This window comes from Cervus elaphus, chromosome 12 (assembly GCF_910594005.1).
Source record: "Cervus elaphus chromosome 12, mCerEla1.1, whole genome shotgun sequence".
Taxonomy (NCBI): Eukaryota; Metazoa; Chordata; class Mammalia; order Artiodactyla; family Cervidae; genus Cervus; species Cervus elaphus.
In genome coordinates this window covers 36790218-36808862 of record NC_057826.1, presented here as the reverse complement: position 1 = coordinate 36808862, position 18645 = coordinate 36790218, and the positions used below count along the sequence as shown (strand labels likewise).

At 38.9% G+C, this 18645-nt stretch overlaps 1 protein-coding gene across 1 annotated transcript in view; it reads left to right on the top strand.

The window, feature by feature from the left end:
* Positions 1 to 2363: 2363 nt before the first annotated feature.
* Positions 2364 to 18645, top strand: part of SLC30A4 (solute carrier family 30 member 4) — a 28266-nt gene continuing 11984 nt past the window's right edge. The window contains exons 1-2 of the mRNA XM_043920063.1: positions 2364 to 3151; positions 10034 to 10180. Coding sequence (XP_043775998.1) covers positions 2761 to 3151; positions 10034 to 10180 — 538 coding nt within the window. The 5' untranslated portion in view covers positions 2364 to 2760. The remainder of the gene's footprint in view (positions 3152 to 10033; positions 10181 to 18645) is intronic.

Genomic DNA, 18645 nt, shown 5'->3' with positions numbered 1-18645 from the left:
TATATTAGCCCTATCTATTGCTGTGTAACAACTTACCCCAAAACTTACCATATTTTAGCTCTTCCCAACAAAGTTTACTGTAAATATCAAAAACAAACAAACAAAACACATGTTCTTGCCTCATCTTGTTTTTAAAAACATCAATCTCCATTCCTTAATGGAATCTCATTTGCAAAATTTTTATTAAAGAGTGATCACATTCCTGAAATACTTTATTCATTTGTTATTTCTCATTAGTAGGATTTCAGGCAATATAACAAACTAAAAGTACTAACAGCAAATAAACTATTCCCAACCTGGATGGATTAATATTAGAATTAAGGAAGCGACCTTCAGGAAAATTTCTTCCTTCTGTTGATAATGACCGGAGTCCCCTGGTTATTAAATACTCTGGGTCTAGGGAACTAGGGGATCGATAATCCAGTTTTCCTAATCTGACTCTCATGACTGCAGTTCTGTAGGAATATCGTGGGCATTCAAAGGTGAGTTGCACCTGAGACATTCAAGATTCTAAAGTGTCATCTGGATCTTCAGAGGAAAATGATGTTTCATATGACTTTTTATTGTATTATTGTATTTTCTGTAACTTAAAATGTGGTAATTCATATAGATTGTTGTTAAAATATATTTATAAACACTGGATTAATAGGAGTTTGCACTACAATTCAACTCCAAGCAGAAGCTAGGGTCTTGATCTGTGAGTTCTCCTAACAGTGCTGTTGTTTTCATCTTATTTGAGTTTGAACCCCATTTGAGAATATGATGAAGGCCAACAGACTTACTCAAGAAAACACATATACCCACAAAATTTTGCATGTAGTTTTAAGGCCTCCAAATCCCCTAAGACTCATCCAGAGAATCCCCAGAGAAGCAGGAGGTGGGGCTTACTGTCATTTCATTTTGTCATTAAAATTAGATCTAAATTAGAAGCTACTACTAAAAACTTAATTCTTTTTAAACCTTGTTGTTAAATAAAATCAACAGCCAATACAGATACTTCTACAGTAAGTTTCCTACTTACAAATGAATTCCATTCTGGGAGCACGTTTGCAAGTCCAATTTGTTCCAACCAAGTTAGCCTAGGTACCCAACTAAGACAATGGGCTCTATAGTACTGTACTGTAATAGGTTTATAATACTTCATAATACTTTTTACACAAATAATGCATAAAAACAAACACAAAAATAAACATTTTTAATCTTATAGTACCTTGAAAAGTACAGTAGTACAGTACACAGCTGGCATACCAGGGTCGGCGCTGAGTGAACAGGCAAGAAGAGTTACTGACTGGAGGGAGAGGAGGTGGGAGCTGACAGCGCTGAAGGATTGTCAGCAACAGGAGACGGGAGGGCAAACTGTAATTTCACTCACACCTGACATTAATGGCACAGGTTCTGATTCCTTGCTGGATTCAAGTCTATCTACATTCTTGGGGGAAAAAAAAGATCCAGTGATGTCTGGGTAGTACTATAAACCAGCTACATCACTGCTGCTGTTAAATTTGCTTCCGGACATCCTGAGCTTAAAATAAAGATACTGTGGTACTATACTCTATCTAGTATTGTACAGTAAAGTACACAAGAGCGCAAGCACTTGCAGAGGATGCACATATATGATAATATATGCAGACACGTGAACTAACCTATGGATTAGATGCGGGGAAAGCATGGAAAGCATGTTCGCATCTTTGAAAGTTCACGCCTTTGACCGGTCACAACTTGAAGGTTGGTATGTAGGGGACTTACCTACTATAGTTCCTGTGCTTGGGTTTAGTCCATACTGTAAATACCTTGGTGGCAAAAGGAACCTGATAGGGAGCACACAGATAACACATATTTGCTGAAAAACAACAGTAAATATAAAGCAGGACACTGAACTGCTTACGACCACAAGCCTTGCCCTCTCCAAGCTGATCTGACTGTGCAGCAAATTTTGCCAACTTGCCAGAGAGGCAACAACTCTAATGGCAGAAAAGCTGCTCAACTTAGCAAGAAAGGGTTACATTCTCATGTCGCCAAGCATCCGAAACTCAGATCTCAAAGATTGTCTAGGCCGTCCTTCAGCGGAGCGAACTCCCGGCAGCAACGCCCAACCTCGGGTGGGCGGGACCGTAGAAATCTACCCACTTAACCCGAGGACTCCAGCTCCATCCGACCCGGCCTCCCAGCCTAGCGAGGTGGAGAGCCGGGTGAGGGGCGGGGGACGCGGCGCGCGCCCCTGGCCTGCCCCGCCCCTCGCGTGCTCCTCTGCAGGGCGCGCCCGGCCTGCGTGTCCTCGCGCCCACCCCTCCCTGGCGCGGCTCGCCCGCCGCCGCTCCAGCGCACGCGCGCGGCTTAGCGCAGGGCGGGGAGAGGCGGCGGCCGCGGGCGCCCGGCCCCGAACCTGTCAGACTCGGGAAGCCGGCCTGGAGCGGCGGGCGCTGCAGGCTCGAGGACCGCCTCGCTCCTTCGCGGCCCCGGGCCGAGATGTGCGAACCGGCCCCGCGGAGCCGGCCGGGGGAGGGGAGATGAGCGGCGGCCCGGCAGCGGCACCCCAGGTAGAGCGCTGCCCCCTTTCGGAGCCCCGGCGCCCCCCGCCGCCCGGGGCTTCGGAACTTGTGGGCTCTGTCGGGCCCCCTATAATTTATAATGTTCCGTTTGCCACAGGATGAGGAGGGACGCGCCGCAGGGCCCCTGGGAACTGGCTCTCGAGTGAAGTAAGAGTCGCCGGCCATCCGCCTGCACCCAGCCGCTCGGCGCCGCGGCCGCTCAGCCAGTGCCATGGCCGGATCCGGCGCGTGGAAGCGCCTCAAATCAATGCTGAGGAAGGATGATGCGCCGCTGTTCTTAAATGACACCAGCGCCTTTGACTTCTCGGACGAGGTGGGCGACGAGGGGCTTTCTCGGTTTAACAAACTTCGAGTTGTGGTGGCCGACGATGGTTCCGAAACCCCGGAAAGGCCTGCTAACGGGGCGCACTCGGCTCTCCAGGCCGACGATGACTCCTTGCTGGACCATGACTTACCTTTGACCAACAGTCAGCTGAGTTTGAAGGCGGACCCCTGTGACAACTGCAGCAAGCAGAGAGAGTTGTTGAAACAGAGAAAGGTGAAAACCAGATTGACCATTGCTGCCGTTCTTTACTTGCTTTTCATGATTGGAGAGCTTGTAGGTGAGTTGTGTTGCCAACTCACTTTCCACTTACCTTGCCTACTGCTTTTGGGTTTAAACTTGCTTTTTAGGAAGCTTGTTATTTATCAAGATACTGATCTGGTGATGTGACGAGGCCTTACAAACTGCAGATCAGCCTAGGTACAACATAAACTTCCAAAGATAACTTTGACATTTTCTAGTTCTCTGAACATTGTGTCATCTACTGTAAAGTTAAGGACATTATCTTCATTATATACCATGTAACTTCCTGTTTCAGAAAAAAAAAATCTGATAAAACACTAGGTTAATTTTTGCAACGTTTAAAATAGTAAATGATTCTAAAATTACTTAGAAAAATAACATTTTACTATATGAAGGGACCTTACTGAATACCTGCTCCACCTTTTTTAAGAGATCTGAGGGCACAGAGGTTAAATAAATTATGAGGACACTTAAGTAAGTGAAGATTTACATCCCATTGTCTTGATTTTGTTTCCCTCTACAATTGAATTTAGTGGTTGTTTACTATTTCCTTTTGTATTTACATCCAGGAAATTTGCATAGCTAAATACTACTACTGCTAAGTCACTGCAGTCGTGTCCGACTCTGTGAGACCCCATCCCTGGGATTCTCCAGGCAAGAACACTGGAGTGGGTTGCCATTTCCTTCTCCAACAAATACTACTAACTAAACTCAAAGTTTTTCATTTTAAGGAGGATCTGAAAGCCAGAGGTCTTCCCCAGATTTTATGAATTTGGCTTTTTCACTTTTTAATTATTCAAGTAATGCAGTTTTACTATAAAATACATTCTCCATTTAGAGATTAATTTCAGAGTCACTTTAGTGTAACTGCTAACTTATCTAAGTGATAATTGATAAAGTGACATTAAAGAAAGGACATTATTCTCCTGTGTTCTCCTTTTTTATATTTTGCCACACCCTGGGGCTTGTGGGATCTTAGTTCCTGGACCAGGGGCTGAAATTCTGAGGTAGTCCTAACCACTGGACTGCCAGGGAATTCCCTCCTGTGTTCGCTTAATGATGAACCATGATGAAAACAGAGGAAGCTGTCTGGATTTAAGATGCTGGCTGGAGGTTATGTGCAGAAAAATTATGTACATTTCCTAACTTGTTTCATACCACTCCTCCCCAGTGCTCACTTCAGCCTTTCTAACCTTCTTTCTCCCTTTAACTCACAAAGCTCTTTTCCTGCCCATAATGCCTTCAAACTGACTGGCCCCTCTAAGTCAGTGGCTTTCAAACTTTTTTGATCTCACTGTAGTAAGATACATGCTTAACATAGTGACCTGTGTAGGCATGCATGCATACATCTGTAAGTATGTTCAGACACATACATATATGTATAAATGTATGTATCACTAAAAAGTTGCACATCATGTGATGTGTTCTACTGTTTTTTCAATTATGGTCCAGCCCATAATTGATTTCATGGTCTATATAAGGGTCACAGCCCGCAATTTGAAAAACAGCTTTATATGAACTGCCTTTTCCCAAAACATTCTTGGATGACTTCTTGTCATTCATGTCTCATCTCAAAAGATACCTCTTGGAGACCTTTCTGACTGACTATAGGTCTCTTCTCCCCTGTTCCTTCCCCCACTTTAAAAGCCCTCAGACTATCTTGCTCGTATATTCACTTGTGTAATATCAGTGTTCACTGAAATATAAGCTCAGTTACCAGCACACAGCACAAGGACTAGCAAAGAGTATACATCTAATACATTTTTGTTAATTAATAATTACTGTTCGAGAATTATAAATGTTTACACTGTAAAGAAAGGAGTGGAAGCTGAGATCAGATAAGGTATGACCTCAGCAGACTGAGTCAATGATGCCCAAATTCACATGAATATGGAGTCATTCAGTTAATATTTAATATTTGAAGTTAAATCACATTTAATCACAATTTCTCCCCTTAAAATTAGAGTTTACACCTATAAAAATTACTAGGATATAATTGCCCTGACTTACCATTTTTTAAGTCTCTTACTTGGTAAATGATGTTTTGCAAAAGCTACAATAAGCATTTCTTTTCAAATACCAACTTAATATTCAAGTATGAAAATCTTGTCAAACACTGTAGAGATGCTAGTACTTAGAATAGACATTAACAATATTATTCAGAATGTTACTTAGAATTAAATTGTATATAGTAGAGCATTTATTACAATGTGGCAAAAGCACTGAAAAATAAAGCATCTTATGTAGAAAGTATGGAGTAATTTTTAAAATGAAATAATTTAAAAATCTGAAAGAGGAGACTTGATTTGAATCTTGGGTTTGCTCTGGGACATTAGTCAAGGTCAGTTCTTTCCATTCAGCAAGTATTTCTTGGTATACTTACCTTGTACCAGGCAGTGTGCTGTGGTGTTCCAGACATACAATGGAGAACAAAACTATTATGATCCCTACTATCTAAAACATTTAATCTAATGTTTGGAGGACATTATGTCCTCTTGTAATGGAGGACACAGATGTTACACATGCAAGTAAATTTAAAATGCAAATGGTTTTAAGTACTGTGAAGAAAAAGAACAAAATACTATAGGACATAGTAATCAATAGGACATGGTTTATGTATGAGCCAGATACAGTTAAACCAAAAAAAGAATATTAGGAGTTATTTAAGAAAAGGGACTGGAGGAGGACTTTTTTTTCAAGCAAAGAGAACAGCAAGTTCAAAAGTCCTAAAACCAGCAGTTCTTTAAAAGGACCTAAAAAGACCAGTTTGGCCAGAATACAGTAAGTAAGAGGGAAAGAGGTAAGGGGCCTAGATCAAGTAGGTCCTGATAGACCATTTTAAATGAGTCTATTCTTTAATTCTAAGTACAGCAGGGATCCAGTGATGGCTTCTGAGTAGAGACTGACATGATGGGATTTACTTTCTTGAAAGATAACTCTGACTCTTATATGGAGAGTGGATTGGCTGGTTCAAGAGCAGAAGGAAGTATATTTTCACAGAAGTCCCAACAGGAAGTGATTATGACTTGAAATAGAGTGGATGGAGAAAAATACACTGGTTGAGAAACATTCTAGAGGTAACTGTGGCAAAACAGCTAATGAGTTGAATGTGAGAGTTGATGGGAGAGCAATATCAGGAATGATTCTGAAATTTCGTACCTAACCTGCTGAGTGTATGGAAATGTGTATCCTTTATGAAGCAGGGAAGGGAGAAAATACAGAACAGGATTTAAGCATGGGCTCAAGGGTTGTTTTACACATGTTAAGTATTACAGGTATGTGCAATAGCCATGCAAAAATGTCTAGTGACCTCTTATATGTAAGTCTGTCATTCAGAAGGGAGGTCAAGGTAGATGCCATAGGAATAGAAAAAATTATCTAGAGAGCTCAAGTCTTGAGGAACTACAACTTTAGAAGTTAGACAGAAGGCAAACAAGTATCCCAGAACTGAAGAAAAGAGTATTTCAAATTGGAAATAAATAAGTTAAAGCTTCTGAGAGGCCCAATAAGATGAGAACTAAAATATCCTTTGGATTTAGTAACAGTTATTGACTGCTCTAACAGCTGCATGGGAATGAAAAAGATATATGTGTATGTGTGTGTACATATATATATGTACACACACATACTCATATATCCACATACATATATGGAATATATACATATTATCTCCACATAGATGGGGAAAACTGGAAAGGAGACAATAGCAACACAAACTAGAAAGGAATCACATAAAATAGGCCCAAGAAAGCCAATTCCTAAACAAGCAGTGGGGAAAACCAAGACCCAATCCAGTTCATACTAGTGCATCAGAAACACCTAGATAACTTGTTACACAAATTGCTGGACCAGAGTTCCTAATTAAGTAGTTCTGGGATAGAATTTTCTAACAAGTTCCCAGGAAACGCTGACACTGCTGATCCTGAATACTACAAATGAGAACTGCACTAGAGAATACTAAGCAGGACTGGAATTGGTTGTATCAGGTACCCTTCTAAGTGGGTAAAGAGGAAGGCTAAAATAAGGAAAGCTTATGAAAACTTGTTTAAGGAAAGTTTATGAAAAGTCAGATATAATAGTGTAATAACAGAATAAGTATCCATAGAGATAAAATGAGATCATGAATCTATGAAACAAGAATAGGCTATTCGTAAAAAGAAATTCAGAGTAGAAAAAAAGATTTTGAATAATAAAAACATTAAAATATTTTTTAACTCCAAACAAATTAGAAGGTGAATTAAGAGAGTCTCTTACAGAATAGAGCAGAGAGATAAGAAGATCATGTGAGAAGAAAGGCAAGAAAACTAGTATGTGAGTTCAAGTTCCAAATAATAGGGGTTTGGGGAACAGAGAAAGCATAAGAAAGAAATTAGTAACATAGTTTAAGAAATTTTCCCAGAACCAACAGGTATATATATAATTACAGACAGAGTCAATAAAAGCCCAAATTGGATGAAAATAATACCACACCAAGGTATGTCATTGTAAAATTTGAGAAGACTTATTTATTGCTTCAGGCAACTGGTGTGTTCAACAACTGTCTCTGATTGTTTTCAACCAACATTCACTGTGGTTTGCACCAGGGCCAAGTTCCAAGTCAAGTCAAATAAAAAGAACCTTGCAAGTATAGTCTCTGAGGGAATTACCAGACAGGTCAAATAATGACAATTTCCTAACGGTGGGGCTTTTAATGACCTTTAAGTCCATCGAGGATGTCCCTGGTGGCTCAAATGGTAAAGAATCTGCCTGCAATGCGGGAGACCCAGGTTCAATCCCCAGGAGAAGAAAATGGCAACCCACTCCAGTATTCTTTTCTGGAGAATCCCATGGACAGAGGAGCCTGGCTGGCTACAGTCCATGGGGTCACAAAGAATCAAACACAACTGAGCGACTAAGACTTTCACTTTCAACTCCATCCTATTCCTTACAGTGGCTGTCCGGCTGAGGTTTTCACTGTGGTTACTGCTTGTCAGTTTCCAAGGCTACCATGGAATTGAAGAGGGAGAGATTGGGTACAAAGCAAGCTAAAATGCCACAGAGCTACTGAGCTTCTTACCAAGGTTGAGCCTTTTTCCTTGAATAAATGCTACCTGTATCAGCCTTTGTTTAATTAATTTCCATAGTTTTCCGAAAGCTGGTTTGGACAATTTTTGCCCATGTTCCATGCCTTGTATGGAGGAGATGATTTTCAGAGGTCCTTACTCTGCTTTCTTTGCTAGTGATCGCCACATGTGGCTCTTTAGGCTAACTAAAATAAATTCAATCCCTTAGTTGCTCTAGCCATATTTCAAATTCTCAAAAGCCACATGTGACTAGTGGCTACTCCACTGGCCAGCACTGATAGAACATTTCCAAAATCTCAGTTTTATTGGACAGTGTGGTTTTAAGGTATTATCTTCATTTTATAGATGAATAAATTGAAGCTTAAAAATGATTAAGTAACTTGCTCAAAGTCTCTGAGATTTCAAAGTCCTGGAAGCCTGGTGTGTTGCAGTCCATGGGTTGCAAAGAGTTGGACACCACTCAGCAACTGAACTGAGCTGATGCTATTAACCACCAAGCTGTATTTTCTCTCAGTGATTTCCAGCTTTTTCATGTCAGGGAATACATAAAAAATGGTTTTTGTATAGACAACACTGGGGTAAATGGATGTACCTACAAGATCATCAGCCCTACTTCTGCTGTCCTTGGCTCTGCACACTCATCCCAGGAACAGGGGAATCAATAGCTCAGCACATTTAAGTGTCACAACATCCTGATCATGAAGTTCTGCAGTACACTGTAACAGTAATTCTCATAGTGTGGTTCCAAAACCAGAAGCATCATGACGACCTGGGAACATGTTAGAAATGTAAATTCTCAGGCCTCATCCAGACCTACTGAATTAGAAATTCTGGGAGTGGGGTCAAGAAGTCTGTAGTTTAACAAACCTTCCAGGTGATTGTGATATACATACAAGCTTGAATACTCTGTATAATAAAAATTTCTTCTCTGAATGGTGATAGGAAAATTGGTTGACCATAATGGAACTAAATAATAATAATAAATAGTGTACATATATTATGTGTGTGTATATATATATCACATATATATAAAATAAATATAAATTTATATATACAGACATAGATATACACACCCAAATATATGAAATATATACATTATTATCATTTACTGGAAAACCAGTACAAAAAAATTGTTTTCTAAATGCCATCTTTTATCCATTAGGAGACACTGCTATTTATATCTGAGAGAATCAGTTATTTTTTATCTTTTGTTTTGAACTATTGAATACCTTATGAATTTCTTTAGTTTATGTTCAAACCCTCCCAAATTAGTGAATACCTACCTTTTGTTCAGCTTTATTATAATATTTAGATATGGTGGTTATTAATTTCACTAACAGTACTCAGTGGTAAATAATATGAGCCAGGTTTGATCCCTGGGTCATGAAGATCCCCTGAAGCAGGGCATGGCAACCCACCCTAGGACTCTTGCCTGGACAATCCCATGGATGGAGAAGCCTGGCAGGCTGCAGTCATAGGGTCGCACAGAGCTGGACACATCTGAAGCAATAAGTGGCAGCCGCAGAATTAGTAGGCTGAGTAAAAGCTGAAGTGCTAAAACATAAAACTTCTCTTGTGGTAGCCCCCCTTTAGTGCCTCTTAATTTTTTTAAGGTCATTGATTCCTCAGAGAACCTGCTTCTAGAAATGGACAGTCTCACCAGAAAAAAAAATATGCATAGTTAATGTTTTACATAAAACTTCAGGATACTTTGACTTAATTGCCATAGGATAACTATTTAGTTAACTTTAGTTGTAAGTTCATGTTTTGTGAAATGTTGCATATTTGGGGTTTGATTGCTTATGTTTGTTATTTTAATTAACTTATTCCTTCTTTTCTGTCACCCTTACTCTAAGGTGGATACATTGCAAATAGCCTAGCAATCATGACAGATGCACTTCATATGTTAACTGACCTAAGTGCCATCATATTGACCCTGCTTGCTTTGTGGCTGTCTTCAAAATCACCAACCAAAAGATTCACCTTTGGATTTCATCGCTTAGGTAAGTAATTGGGCGTTTCTTTATTTATAAAATTTTATAGTAAAATCACAATGAATTATATAACCTTTGATTAACTAAAGTGTTTCTGGTGATAGCCTGTTAGAACAAAGCCAATGAAAATAGACAAATAGGAACACCTCCAAATGCATTATGTGTTATGCATTGGCCTAGGAAATAAAGCTGTTCAGATATATTTCTTCAGATATATATCTTCCAGGGTACATTCAGTTCATTCAGCTAAATAGCTTACACATCTAAAATTACATGGTAATCAGGTACTTTGCTGACAGTCCAGTGGTTAGGACTCTGTGCTTCCACTTCAGGGGGCACAGGTTTGATCCCTGGTCAGGGAACTAAGATCCCTCATGCCATGGCATAGCCAAAAGAAAAAACTTATATGATGATCATTAATCTTCAAATGTTGTTCCCTGTGTCCTGAAGATGCTAACAGAAAAAAAGTTTACCTTCAGTTTACTGAACCAAGCAGAACTATATGTATTTAATTCATCAGTGAGTGTTAACTCCTTTCTTTCACTTCAGGCTTTCCAACCAAAGCTACTGTAGTCCAGGTTTGGGGTACTACTGTAATCTGTATAACATGCTGCATGGCTGACCTTCACTGTGGCCATTAACTGTAAATACAACAAAGATTCTCTGCTTGACCAAACCTCCTGAGCCATCTCCCAAGCCCATCTGTGTTCTTCCTTGTAAAATCTAGTTTTAGCAAGAACCTTGGCAAGCCAATTTAACAGAAACCCCATTCTCAATATTCGATAGGTTATCCCCAGGTGATGTCTCATCAGCCTGGCTTGTTTTCAGCAAGACTTCCTGTACCAATCTCAATGGCTTCCTCCAACCTTTAATAAAGTCTTCTTTACTACATTTTAACAAGTGTCATAGATTTTTTTTCTTTAACAATGCACACAAAGTTTATTTTCCTATTTTGAATAAATATTAATATTCAATTAAAAGAGGTTAAAATCATACATTGTTATCCACACAGCTCTTCTTCTTGCTTGTTTTTAAAATTTTTACATATTTTTAAAATACATGTAGAACAGTCACTTGAATTAGTATATGAAGTGCCATATGACCAATTTTTGCATTTGCTTAGAACCTAAAAATTGACATTTAAGTAGCTTCAGCAAAGCTGGTCTTAAAGAACCAGAATTAACATCTTTTGTAGAGACATTGACACTTTGGGCTAATATGGTAATCAGTATCTCCCCTTCTTTGTTACTTTTTAGCCTAATCTTAACATGTAGGTTTCATATAATTTAATAGCTGAGTCTTCTGGTGTAAAACTTGATGTTGTACGTGAATGGCTGTATCCCAAGTAGCTATCCAGGTCATAACTTAGGGAAATTATCTGGCATCCCCGTATCTCAGCATCCTCAGCTGCTGTACAAGAGAGGTAAAGCCCTGAACAAGGTCTTTCTGTTATTTGTTAAGCCAGTGCACAACACAATGCATTTGGATGTGTTCCTAAAAAACTCCCACTGCTAACTCACACATTATACATCCATTTGTTTACTGATTGCCTTGGGGTTTGTAAACAGCTTCAAAATGATTCTCAAACTTTAATCTTTTTGTGATGTAAACTCCTGCAATTTAAGATCAGAACTCAAACATAGCATCATGGAATGGGGATTTTAATTTTCTAAAGAGAGTACATTCATTTTAGATTGTAGATCCCTTGGAATTCTAATGAAAACAGTGGAATTCTCCCCTAGAAATGCACAGTAACATAGAAGGTTCTACAAGTGATAAATTAAGAACACATAATCATGGAAATTCTATTAAATGTCAAATAAGTATTTAATATTTATTTGGTCATAGATTATAAGCGCTATGGAAAGATGAAAGAAAAAAGAACTGACTGGTTCTATTGTATTTCTGTATATTTCTACAGAAAGTCAAATTTTTCCCTTTCCTTAAAAGTGACTAGTTCAAGATGGTGGACTAGAAATCAGCATTTGAGACAGGAAATACGTTTCAGTAGGAAATACAGAGTACCAAAACAACAAAGAAAAGCAAATGGCTGGGTAACCAATAAACAGGAAATTTCTGGAAGTCAGAAAGTAGATGGGAGTGGGTTGAAGAAAGAAACAGGCCAAGGAGCAGCAGCCTGGAGTACATTTGGGCAGGAATGGAACTCCAAAGAAGACTCAGGGACAGAAATGGCAGAAGTGAGAATTAGGGCTTAAAACAAGATTAACTGAATGGCTATAAATGAGAAACTGCTCCTACTAGTCAGTCCACTATGTCCCTACCTTCTTCCCATCCCCACCTCCCTCAGGCAGTCTGCATTTCTCTCCATGTGAACACAAAATAGTTCTAGAAAGAAACTGAGCCAAATGTTTGGAGAAAGCTGAGGCTTTTAGTGTGAATGTTGATGCTCCAAAATAAATCTTTCTCATCCTAGAATTCAGGGTTCTGCAGCCTTAGAGTTTGGTTCCCCACATACTCACGCTAAAGTAATACACTCGTCTCAGTCTGTCCTGCTGTATACCCCTTATTCATAACTATTTTAAATAGTTATGTGTTATCCTTCCAGCATTTATTTTTTGCATAGTCCTGTCCTTCTACCCTAAATGTGAACAGACAACCAAGGATCTTTTAGGAAATGAGAAAAATCAGCAGCATGAAAGAAAGTTTAAAAAAAAAAAAACAACTAACAAAAATTTGTCCTACCTGAAAAAGAGGTGACTTAAGAAACAGAGGAAAATGACTTAAATTATCTTATTAATATACTCAGTATAGTAAAACAATAAAATATTTTGAAAAAAGCATGTAGAAAAAGCTCTTTGAAATTGAAATATTACAAAAAATTTAAAAAAAAATTTTTTTCAATAGGTCTAGAAAATATAATCAAGAAAGTCTTCCAGAAAGAGAAATGCCATATGATAATATTTATATATGAGATCTAAAATATGATATAAATCAACCCATCCATGAAACAAACAGACTCACAGGTAGAGAGAACCGACTTGTGGTTGCCAAAGGGGATGGGGGGGTAGGGGCTGGGTAGGGGAGGGACAGAATGGGAGCTTGGGATTAGCAAAGGCAAACTATTATATAACAGGATGAATAAACAAGATTCAACTCTACAGCACAGGGAATGATACTCAATATCCTATGAGAAACTATAATAGAAAAAAATATGAAAATATATATATGTATAATTGAGTCACTTTGCTCTGCAGAAGAAGTTTACAAACATTGTAAATCAGCTACAATAAAAATTTTAAACAGTAGTAAAAAAGAAAAAAAGTCTCCCAGAATACAGAACAAAAATAAATAAAAACAGGAAGAAAAAGTTTAAAACTATAAAAGAATGATCTGGAAAGTCTGAAGTATATTATTAAAAACCTCAGAAAAAGAGACTTAAAAAGGAGTGACTGCTTCAGCATTATAGGGTTTCTTTTTCGGGCTGATGAGCATGTTCTGGAATTAACGGTACTTTAATTATTGCACAACCTGTGCATATACTAAAACCCACTGAATTGTCCACTTCAAAATTGTTAAAGTGGTAAATTTTGTCATTTGAATTTTATCTAAATTTTTTAAGTCATCTAAAAAATAGAAGGGAGAGGATTATTATGATACAAATAGGTGAGTATTTTCCAGAGCCAAGGAGAGAATCACTCCCTCATACTAGAAGGGCCTTTTGAGATCTTTTTCTTCTTTGTATTCCAAAATTTTACAAGGATATAGATAGATAAGAACGTATTTCATTATCCTGCTCTTTTAAGTAATGAAAGAAAAACTTATGATGATCTGAGGAGGATTAAAAAGGCAATAAAGGTATGTAGAGTTGAACAAAGCTATAAACCGAAGCAGTGGCTGTCGTCATGTGCTATAACATTCCACAGCTTCACAAGTAATCCAAGTTCTCTAGGGGAAGGTATGTTTACGTTGGATGCCTTTAGACAGCATGCCTCTAATGACCTCGCAACTACCAAGATTTGGGGATTCAGGTCCTAAAGAACTTTTCGGAAGGAATTCCCCCTAAGAAACTTCTGTTTGGTTACTGTGCTGTTGAATTTTGTCTTGCTTTGATGGCATGGGTGATAGGAGTTGGATTTTTCTTTGTTGATTTACTTTGTATATATGTAAAACTGTCACAGAAGTCAAAAATTAATTTTTGAAAGAAAAGATTTACTCGGAGAAGCCTTGCTTTCATCCTGTCCCCTCCAACCCATCCTTCTGCCCTACTCCTAATTAGCAACCATTCTAATTACATTCTGTCTGTCCTTCCAGCATTTCCTTTTGAAAGTATAAGAAAAAAAATATGCCACTCCCCGCCACCCTTTCCTATGCAAAGGCAGCATACTAGAGGTGTGTGTCTATGGATAAGAATTAGATACTAGTAGTATCATACCCTAAATTTATTTTCTTTTTGTCTTCTCATAACACTTTCAATTCAGTTCAGTTCAGTCGCTCAGTCGTGTCCGACTCTTTGTGACTGAACCGCAGCACGCCAGGCCTCCCTGTCCATCACCAACTCCCAGAGTCCACCCAAACCCATGTCCCTTGAGTCAGTGAGGCCATCCAACCATGTCATCCTCTGTCGTCCCCTTCTCCTCCTGCCCTCAATCTTTCCCAGCATCAGGGTCTTTTCAAATGAGTCAGCTCTTCGCATCAGGTGGTCAAAATATTGGAGTTTCAGCTTCAACATCAGTCCTTCCAGTGAACACCCAGGACTGATCTCCTTTAGGATGGACTGACTGGATCTCCTTGCTGTCCAAGGGACTCTCAAGAGTCTTCTCCAACACCACAGTTCAAAAGCATCAATTCTTCGGCACTCAGCTTTCTTTAAGTCCAACTCTCACATCCATACATGACCACTGGAAAAACCATAGCCTTGACTAGATGGACCTTTGTTGGCAAACTAATGTCTCTGCTTTTTAATATGCTGTCTAGGTCGGTCATAACTTTCCTTCCAACGAGCAAGCGTCTTTTAATTTCATGGCTGCAATCACCATCTGCAGTGATTTTGGAGCCCAGAAAAATAAAGTCAGCCACTATTTCCACTGTTTCCCCATCTATTTGCCATGTAGTGATGGGACTGGATGCCATGATCTTAGTTTCCTGAATGTTGGGCTTTAAGCCAACTTTTTCACTCTCGTCTTTCACTTTCATCAAGAGGCTCTTTAGTTCTTCTCTTTCTGCCATAAGGGTGGTATCATCTGCATATCTGAGTTTATTGATATTTCTCCTGGCAATCTTGATTCCAGCTTGTGCTTCATCCAGCCCAGCGTTTCTCATGATGTACTCTGCATATAAGTTAAATAAGTAGAGTGACAATATACAGCCTTGACGTACTCCTTTTCCTATTTGGAACCATGTCTAGTTCTAACTGTTGCTTCCTGATCTGCATACAGATTGCTGAAGAGGTAGGTCAGGTGGTCTGGTATTCCCATCTCTTTCAGAATTTTCCACAGTTTATTGTGATCCACACAGTCAAAGGCTTTAGCATAGTCAATAAAGCAGAAATAGATGTTTTTCTGGAACTCTCTTGCTTTTTTGATGATCCAGAGAATGTTGGCAATTTGATCTCTGGTTCCTCTGCCTTTTCTAAAACCAGCTTGAACATCTGGAATTTCACGGTTCACGTATTGCTGAAGCTTGGCTTGGAGAACTTTGAGCATTACTTTACTAGCGTGTGAGATGAGTGCAATTATGCGGTAGTTTGAGCATTCTTTGACATTGCCTTTCTTTGAGGTTGGAATGAAAACTGACCTTTTCCAGTGCTGTGGCCACTGCTGAGTTTTCCAAATTTGCTGGCATATTGAGTGCAGCACTTTCACAGCATCATCGTTCAGGATTTGAAATAGTTCAACTGGAATTCCATCACCTCCACAAGCTTTGTTTGTAGTGATGCTTCCTCAGGCCCACTTGACTTCACATTCCAGGATGTCTGGCTCTAGGTGAGTGATCACACCATCGTGATTATCTGGGTCATGAAGATCTTTTTTGTACAGTTCTTCTGTGTATTCTTGCCACCTCTTCTTAATATCTTCTGCTTCAGTTAAGTCCCTACCATTTCTGTAACACTTTATACATGTCTAATAGCATTTATCACATATTTATAGATATTTTTATGAGACAGTGTCTCCTTCTAGACCATGAATTAAGTAGGGACAAGAACATAAAATACGAAACTCTATGGGTCTGGCACTAATAAGTGCTGTATAAGGTATCATTCATCCAATTGTTACATAGTCAAAGCTGAGTAAATATGGATGTGAAAACTGAAACAGATAATCTAGTGATCCTTAAATCATTTGTTTTCAAAGTTAAACCAACTTCCAAACTGAGAGTAGGAGAATTTTTTAAATTTTGGGACAAAACTATTTGGGACTTGAAAGCATTTATCTATAATTCTGAATCGGTTTATACTCACAAACTCTAAAAATTTATTTACAGTAACATAGCTGAGTTGTGTAGCCTGGCTTGTAGGTCCTTCAGGCTAATTAAGAAACTAGTCAGAAGGGAATTTCTTCTCCTTATCTTAGTCAGGGGTTGATCCCACATCTGAGATCTGCTCTTTCACTAGCTGTATGACCTTTGGGAGAGTGACTTGACTTAACTATGGGTTTCTACTGTAAAATAGGGATGATAGTACTTTTATTGCAGAATTGTTAAAAAAAAAAAAAAGACATAATTAAGGTCGTATAAGTTCCTAACGTGATACCTGGCACAGAGTAAATTCTCACTAAAAGTTAGTGTCAGCCTTCTTTTCCTTCCCTCTTCTATCTGCCAGTTTGTCATCTTTTCCAGACTTTCCTTATCTTTCAAAATGCTCTATGCTTCAAAACTGCCTGCCTCCCCCGACCCCAATGAAAATTCTTGTTTTTTTCAGCAAAGCTATCTCAGCGAGGTAGTAGGAGAAAAGTAACATGATTCACCCTCATGATTAACAATTTTTAAAGATGTGCTTTATAACTCAGGTCTTTAGTAACATTTGGGGCAGTATAACAAAGTTTATTTTAGCAAAAATGGTTCAGTCAAGGAGAGAGAGGTAGTTTCAGATCTGAGGGGTAAGCCCAGCTGGCTGTTGCAGGAGTCAGTTCCATTCTGTTAGCGCTTTCTGTCCTTTTTGTGAACTCACAGGTTGTATAAAATCATTCAGGTTTTTCTTCTCCTTTTTCTTTTTTTTCTTTCTTTCTTACATTTCAGTGAGTTGCAATGGCAGCTCTTTTGTGAGAAGGTATGTGAGTTATTTTTAAATGCCTGGATTTATTTGACTGTGGTTATGTCATCTTATTCTGGATGTTAATAAAACTTAGACCTTCATGAAGCCACACTGTAGAAGAAATCCCACAAATCCTCAGGAGGAATAGCATTATGTCTCAGGGGACATGCTATTCCAAAGGGGGGCAGAAAACTTTCTGCTTTTATCCTCTGTGGATTATGAGGGTAATTGACTTTATTTGGCTTTTCTTCCAGTTCTTGGGCTGAAGAGTCTGCAAGGATTAGATAAAGATAGTGGCCATGTGATAGGACTGTAATAAGCAGAGTTGTCTGTATTTGAAATAAAATGCAAGATTAACTTTGGTAATGCAGACCTCAGCCTAGGTTAACTGTGAAGTGACATGCAGGGATCTTTTGTAGCAATGTGTCATTCTACTGAGCACAGACCTTGCAGATCTGACTAGATGGTGGTTGTCCTGAGGTAACTGTCTGATTATAATGCTAATTCTACATAATTTGTTATTTTTCCCCTGATACTTACTAAAGGAACAGAAAGTATTCAGCTAAACAAATTTCTTCCCCATACATGCAGCCAAAAAAAAAAAAAACCCTTCTCTTTTCCCTGGTGATTCATTTCAACAACTTCCTCCCACCCCTGACAAAAGTTATGCCTGTTTGTCATGTTCACATCTTAAACGTTAATTCATATTACATGAACATATATAGGAAAAGTATAGGTACGTGCTAGAAATGGGACAGGTATAAGACATCAGTCAACACTGGATAGCCACAAGTCGACTCAAGAGCACTGGGCACTGTGGGTGTGGGGAGGAGGGAGTGGTCAAAGGCAGAAAACCAGGTGATTTAGAGTAGGAAGTGAGAGAATCCAAAGATACATTCTTTGCAGTTTAGCTTTTAGTATCCTGGTGGCAACTGTGGGCCCCTGAAATCCTATGAGATGTCTTCTTTGTCCTGAGTTCATCCTCATCTGTGGACGAGATGAAATAAAAATACTAGTTTGGAAGTCCTAGGCAAATCCAGTACAGCCCACTGCTTTTCCTTCTTTTTCCTTCCTATCTGCTTTTAGAAGAATGTAGAAAAGAAAAATAGCATAAAAGGAAATGGAAGAGACTATATCTCCATTCTCCTTCCCTACTCTTTTTTACAGGCCTCTGAAAGCTGAACTTTAGATGTTTGCTATTTAAGTTTGAGTCAATAGCAAGACAGTGTGTATACCTCAAGGGAAACAGACATTATTGGCATCA